The sequence below is a fragment of the Chrysochloris asiatica genome, unplaced genomic scaffold (genome assembly GCF_000296735.1).
Source record: "Chrysochloris asiatica unplaced genomic scaffold, ChrAsi1.0 scaffold00217, whole genome shotgun sequence".
NCBI classification, from domain to species: domain Eukaryota; kingdom Metazoa; phylum Chordata; class Mammalia; order Afrosoricida; family Chrysochloridae; genus Chrysochloris; species Chrysochloris asiatica.
Genome location: NW_006408735.1, coordinates 2,920,773 through 2,927,498, shown reverse-complemented (window position 1 = coordinate 2,927,498; position 6,726 = coordinate 2,920,773). Strand labels below are relative to the sequence as shown.

Here is a 6,726-nt window from a genome sequence, read left to right as displayed (position 1 = left end):
TCATATGTTGCACATTCTAAGTATCAATTAAAGGAAAAAGATTTGGATTAATTCATTCACAACACAGTAGTTGTTATGCACTTTACAAATTAAAATTTTTCAATGATAGTGATGGAAAAGATTACAGTACATTTTATTTTTACTTTTTCAATTGTATAGTTTCAATATGTTGACTACAATATTAAGAATTAGTTTTTAGTTTGTATAAATAATTTCCCATAGAGGGTATGAGAAATTATCATTCCTGTCGAATGATTTCTCTTTTATATGCCTACAAGCTGTGCTGCATTTCTAATAAATAGTTTCTCATTTGAGCTTGTAATAACATCATATGGAAATGTTACACAAAATATAAATTTACATATTTTATTGGCTTTTAGGAGCTTAGTACTTTTCAAAAGGTAATATTTAAAATAAAGTTTCTATTAAACAGACATTTAAAAACATTAAGGTATATCAGAAAAAAAGTCACCAAAATTATGTTGACAACAGCACTACATCTCCTACAGTTGTTTCAGAATCCTGACTGTGGTTAGAGCTGATCCCAGTGTCTGAGTCTGTGTCATTTGTATAAGCATTAAATACTCTTTGAGTAAATGGAGGCGTATCCTCACTGCTGTTAGGAGCGTCAGGTTCCTTTCCTCTGCTATCCTTTAGCTGGCATCCATCTTTGGTACTGATGTGAAGTGAATTGAATTCCTTGGCCAGGAGCTCATATTCTTTTGCTTTAATCTGGAGCAATGAGTCACTGTATTTAATCTCTTTCTGGATGCCACTCAAATGAGAGTGGATTTTCAAACCAGCTTTCATGCTTTTTTCCAAATCACACTTTATGCTTTCTAAATTTGAGGATTCCAGTTCATCTGCTGCCGCTCCTCCTGCATCTTCACTTACCTCAATGCAAACACTTTTCACCTCTTTATCTATTTCAGTAGAGAGCTTATCAATGAGCATTCTGTAATATTTCAGTCGTTCTTCCAGTTGTACAATTCCATCGCTTTTGCTCAGGTCCTCCAGCATCTCACTTTCATCATACTGCAAGTCAAGTTTCTGTTCAATGTCACTGAAACTGGGCAGTAAATATGCATCCTGGACATAATTTTCTCCATCATTTTCTACCCGATCAAGGTGGAACTTAGCTTCACATCTTTCAATTTCTAGATCCAGTTCTTTCATTCTCTTAACTTGCTGATGAATTGTATGATCCTGGGAAATAATCAGATGAATTAATGTCTCCATGTTATCTCTATCTTGGGAAACTATGTCTTGTTTGATTTTAGCCAGTTTCCTGAAAGTTTTTCTGACAATTCTTTTTTGTTTATCTGGTGGTAATGTCTTCATGTAATTTGCTGGGCTGAATTCCCATTGTTTTTCTGTGTTTTGCACTAATTTAGCTTCAGCTGTCCGCCACAGGGGAACTGGAAGAAAAGCATCTGCTTTAACTAAAACAAATTGCATATTGGGCTGCTCATCTCCCCACGCTTTCCAAAGCTTCAGGATTCTAGTTAATGGAGGAAGAACCCGTTCTGAGCCTCGCCACTTTTCTATGATGCAATAGTCACTGGGCTTCCCCAGAAGAAATCGTTTCTCTCCGAATGTAGTCTCATGTTCCTCAAGCAAAGCCTGGATGACATCAGCAGAGGTGGTATGTTTAGTTAACCCACAGACAATCTTTTCTTCTTGGCAAACCCAAACCACAATTTCCTTCTCTTCTGAATCCATGTCTTTAGTTGGAGATCTGAAAGAAAAACAAAACATATTATATTTCTGTCATCACCTGTGTAAAATCATAATGATGGTTTAATATGTACATTCCCTCTAATTCTACTTTCCATGACAGAGGCATTTGAGGTTGAGACTACAGAAGAATCAAAGTGTTAATGTTAGAAAAACAATTAAAACCATTGGACTCCTGGTACGGCTCCGTAGAATCAGCACTGGACTGAGAACAAGGCTATGGTTCAAACCCATCAGCGGCTCCTCATAAACCCTATTACAGGATTGCTATGAGTGGGAACAAACTCGATGGCACTTAACAACAACAACAATAAAGTATCTTAAGTTCATTGTAGGCGTTAGAAAAAAGAAATTGTTAAAGATCATTAAAATTATGTTAGCTTGTACTTACAAGTAGCCACATTATAACAACAGTTAAAATGGCTAAAATTTTAGATGATAATTTAAAGATGATAATCAAAGAAGAGATGAATAAGAGGAAATAGAACAAGTCTGTTTGTGCTGAAGTCTTAGGAATAATGAAGAAAGTTAGATGTATAAGGTAGGATTTGTAACATAATATCAGAGTCATAGAGTTGAAAATAGTCCAGCACAGAAAACAGTCTTTCTTTCACGCTACGAATACTTATTGTTTGCCATTATGTCCTAGGCATGTCAGATGATGCTAAAGATACATTGGTAATCAGAGTTGAAAAGGACACTAACTAATGCAAATCAGAGTGGTAAATATGATGAAAAAAATTTAACTGGATGTTGATAGAGAATAACCTGGGAAAAGGGAAGATTTGTTTTAGCTAAGGTTCTTTGTAGTGGATTCATTCATTGAAAAAGTTTCATTTGGATAAAACCAAAAACCCCTTGTCATGAAGTTGATCTCACAAAAGATAAAATTCATGTTATGACCATAGGATTGCGAACTGTTCCCTAGTGTTTCCAAAGCTATAATCTTTAGAGGCAGACTGCAAATCTTTCTATCACCAATTGGCTGGTAGGTTCCATCTGCTGACCTTTTTAGTTGGTAGCCAAATATTTAACCACGATGCCATTAGGTCCTCTGATATTTGAATGGTGGTAGTGGTTGTGTGCCATGGACTCAGTTCTGACTCAAAGCAACACTGTACAGGGTTTTGAGGCAGTACATCTTTGAAAGCTTCCTCATTTTCCTGCAAACGTGCTGGTAGAACTGAACTAATGACCTTGTAGTTAGCAGTCCAGCTCATAATAAACTATGCTACCAGAACTTAGAACAAAAATTACTACAAGTAGGCAATCACAGTCCTAAAGAAAGGGTTCCAGTAATAATAAAAATAAGTGCAAAGGTCATGAAGTATTATCAAGGAACAAAAAGAACATGAGGATAATGGAAATAGGAGGAGGACGTGATGAGACCAGAAAGGCAGTCTTGTAGATCTTGATAAGGCATTTGTATTGAAAAGTTTTAAATAGGGAAGAAATGTGCTCTGACTTGTTATTGTTGTTGTTGTGAGGTGCCATCAAGTTGGTATTGACTCATAGTGACCCTATGAACAACAGAACGAAATGCTCCCCAGTCCTGGGCCAACCTCACGATTTTTGCCACGCTTGAGCCCACTGATGCTGCCATTTTGCCAATCCATCTCACTGGGGTGTCTTCCTTTTTTTCTATGACTCTCCACCTTACCAAATATGATATCCTTCTCCAGTGACTGGTCCATCCTGACAATATGTCAGAAGTGTGAGAGACGAAGTTTGGCCATCCTGGCCTCCAAGGAGCATTCTGGGTACACTTTTTCCAACACAAATCTGTTGTTTCTTTTGGCAGCCCATGGCACTTTCAATATTCTCCTCCAACAACATAAGTCAAAAGCATAAATTCTTCTACAGTCTTCCTTGTTCACTGAACACCTTTTGCATGCATATGAGTTATTGAAAATACCATGGCTTGGGTCAGGTGCACCTTAGTCCTCAAGCTGACATCTCTGCTCTTCAACACTTTAAAAAGGTCTTGTGCAACAGATTTGCCTAATGCAATAAGTGGTTTGATTTCTTGACTGCTACTTCCATGAGTGTTGATGGTTGATCCAAGAAGAATAAAGTCCTTGACAACTTCAATCATTTTTCCGTTGATAAGAATGTTGTTTATTGGTCCAGCGGTGAGGATTTTTGTTTTCTTGACATTGAGATACAATCCATACTGAAGGTTGTGGTCTTTGATCTTCATCAGTAAATATTTTAAGTCCTCCTCACTTTCAGCAAGCAAGGTTGTATCATTTGCATATCACAGGTTAATGAGTCTTCCTCCACTCCTGATGCCATGTTTTCCTTCATATAACCCAGCTTGTCGGATTATTTGCTCAACATACAGGTTGAATAAGTATGGTGAAAGAATACAACCTTGTCGCACACCTTTCTTAATTTTAAAGCATTCAGGGTTCCCATGTTCTATTTGAACAAATGCCTTGTGGTTCAAACAGATTCGTCATGAACATAATTATGTGTTCAGGAATACTCATACTTCACAATGTTGTCTATAGCGTGTTATGAGCCACACAATCGAAAGCATTTGCTTAGTCAATAAAGCACAGGTAAACATCTTTCTGGTATACTCTGCTTTCAGCCAAGATCCATCAGACATCAACAGTGATATCCCTCATTCCATGACCTACACTGAATCCAGCTTGAACCTCTCTGTCAATATATGCTTGCTGCCATTTCTGTATTAACTTGTTCGAACTTATAATTTTAAAATCTCTAGTTTTTGTGTCCACCATTTGGCTGCATGTTGCTGTGATTCTGGAAGCTACGTTACCACTATTTCAAATACCAGCGTGGTCATACATGGTGGACAGGTTTCAAATGAGCTTCTATACTAAGACAGACTAGGAAGAAGGACGGAAAGACTACTTCCTAATATTTAGTCACTGAAAAAGAGCAGTAGAACACTGACAGGACCAGAATACTGAATATTGAAACGTGATGAAGAGTACAAGAATACTGTCAGATATAGTGCTGGGATATGAGTCTCTCAGGTTGGATGGCATTCAAAATATGATTGAGGAGAGCTGCCTTCTCAAAGTAGAGTTAGCCATGATGATGAGAATAGACTAAAGCTTTCGGGACCTTCATTTGCTGATGGCGCACAACTCAAAATGAGAAGGAACAGCTGTAAACATTCTAGAAAGTATGAACCTAAGAAAATGGAAAGTTTTCAAAAATGAAATGGAGCATATAAAAACCAATATCAAATGTATTAGTGAGTTGAAAAGGAGTAGTATTGGACATTTTGAACATTTTGAATCTGACAATTACATGATTTTCTATGTTGGGAATGAAAATTTGAAGCAGAATGGCATCACATTAATTATCAAAAAGAATATCTCAAGATCTCTTGAAGTACAAAGCTGTCAATGACAGGATAGTATGCATATGCCTCCAAGGAAGACCAGCTAATATAACTATTATTCAAATTTACACACAAATCACAAAAACCAGTAATGATGAAATCAAAGAATTCTCCCAATATCTTTGGACTTCCGGTATGGCACTGCAGGATCAGCACTGGACTGTGAACCACAAAGTCAGCAGTTCAAACCCACCAACTGTTCCTTGGAAACCCTATACAGAGTGGCTATAAGTCTAGACCAAGTTAATGGCACTTAATAACAACCAACTTCTTCAGTCTGAAATTGATCAAACATGCAATCAAGATACATTGATACTTACTAGTGATGGGAATAACAATGTTAGAAACAAAGAAGGATCAGTTGGAAAATATGGCCTTGGTGACAGAATGATGATGGAGACCACAAGATAAAAATTTGAAAGATCAATGAATTATTTACAAATACCTTTTTTAACAACTTAAATGACAACTGCACACATGGACCTCACCAGATGTGGGGTCAATTGACTACATCTGTGGAAAGAGACACTGGAAAAGCTCCATGTCATCAGCAAAAACAAGGTCAGTAGTGTACTGTGGAACAAATCATCAGTTGTTCATATACAAATTCAAGGATGAGGCTGAATAAAATTAAAACAAGTCCACAAGAACTAAAATATGACCTTGAACATATCTAACCTAAGTATTGAGAACATCTCAAGAACGGATTTGATGACCAAATTGGAGAAAAGTTGTAGAATGACATCAAGATCATAATACAGGAAGAAAACAAAAAGTCATTAACAAGAAAAGAAAGAAGAAAAAAAAGAGTAGAGTAGAAGAGACTCTGAAGTTTGCTCCCCAGCATCGAGATACAAAATCAAATGCAAGAAATGAGGAAATAAAAGAACTGGATAAAAAATTTCAAGGGGCAGATTGAGAAGACAACATCAAATATTATAATGAAATGTGCAAAGATCTGGAGTTAGAAAACCAAATGGGAAAAACATAATCATCATTTCTCAATCTGAGGGAACTGAAGAAAAAAAAAATCAAGTCTTGACTTTCAATATTGAATTATTATTTGGGGAAAATATTGAATGATGCATAAAACATAAAAATAATATGAAATGAATACAATGAGTCACTGTACCAAAAAGAAATGGTTGGTGTACCACCATTTCAAGAGGTAGCATATGATCAAGATCCAATGATACTGAAGGAAAAAGTCCAAGGTACACTGAAGGCATTGGCAAAAAACAAGGCTCTGGGAACTGACGGAATGCAAATTGAAATATTTCAACAAACTAAGGCAGCATTAGAGGCGCTCACTTATCTATGCCAAGAAATTTGGAAGACAGCTAGAAGGCCAACTGATTGGAAGAGGTCTATATTTGTACCAATTCCAAAGACAAGTGACCTAGCAGAATGCAGAAATCATTGGGTGATTTTTAATTGCATGCAAGTAAACTTTTGATTAAGATAATTCAAGAACAGCTGCAGCATCACATTGACAGGGAACTTCCAGAGGTTCAGGCTGAATTCACAAGTGTCTGTGGAACATGGGATATTGTTGCTGACATCACATGGACCTTTGCAGAAAGCAGAGAATACCATAAAGATGTTTA

The 6,726-nt window shown here is 36.7% G+C and overlaps 1 protein-coding gene across 1 annotated transcript in view; it reads right to left on the bottom strand.

Annotated features, from left to right (window-relative positions):
- Positions 1 to 401: 401 nt before the first annotated feature.
- Positions 402 to 6,726, bottom strand: part of RASSF9 (Ras association (RalGDS/AF-6) domain family (N-terminal) member 9) — a 45,685-nt gene continuing 39,360 nt past the window's right edge. Inside the window, exon 2 of the mRNA XM_006872966.1 lies at positions 402 to 1,738. Within this exon, the coding sequence (XP_006873028.1) occupies positions 478 to 1,738 (1,261 nt within the window). The 3' untranslated portion in view covers positions 402 to 477. The remainder of the gene's footprint in view (positions 1,739 to 6,726) is intronic.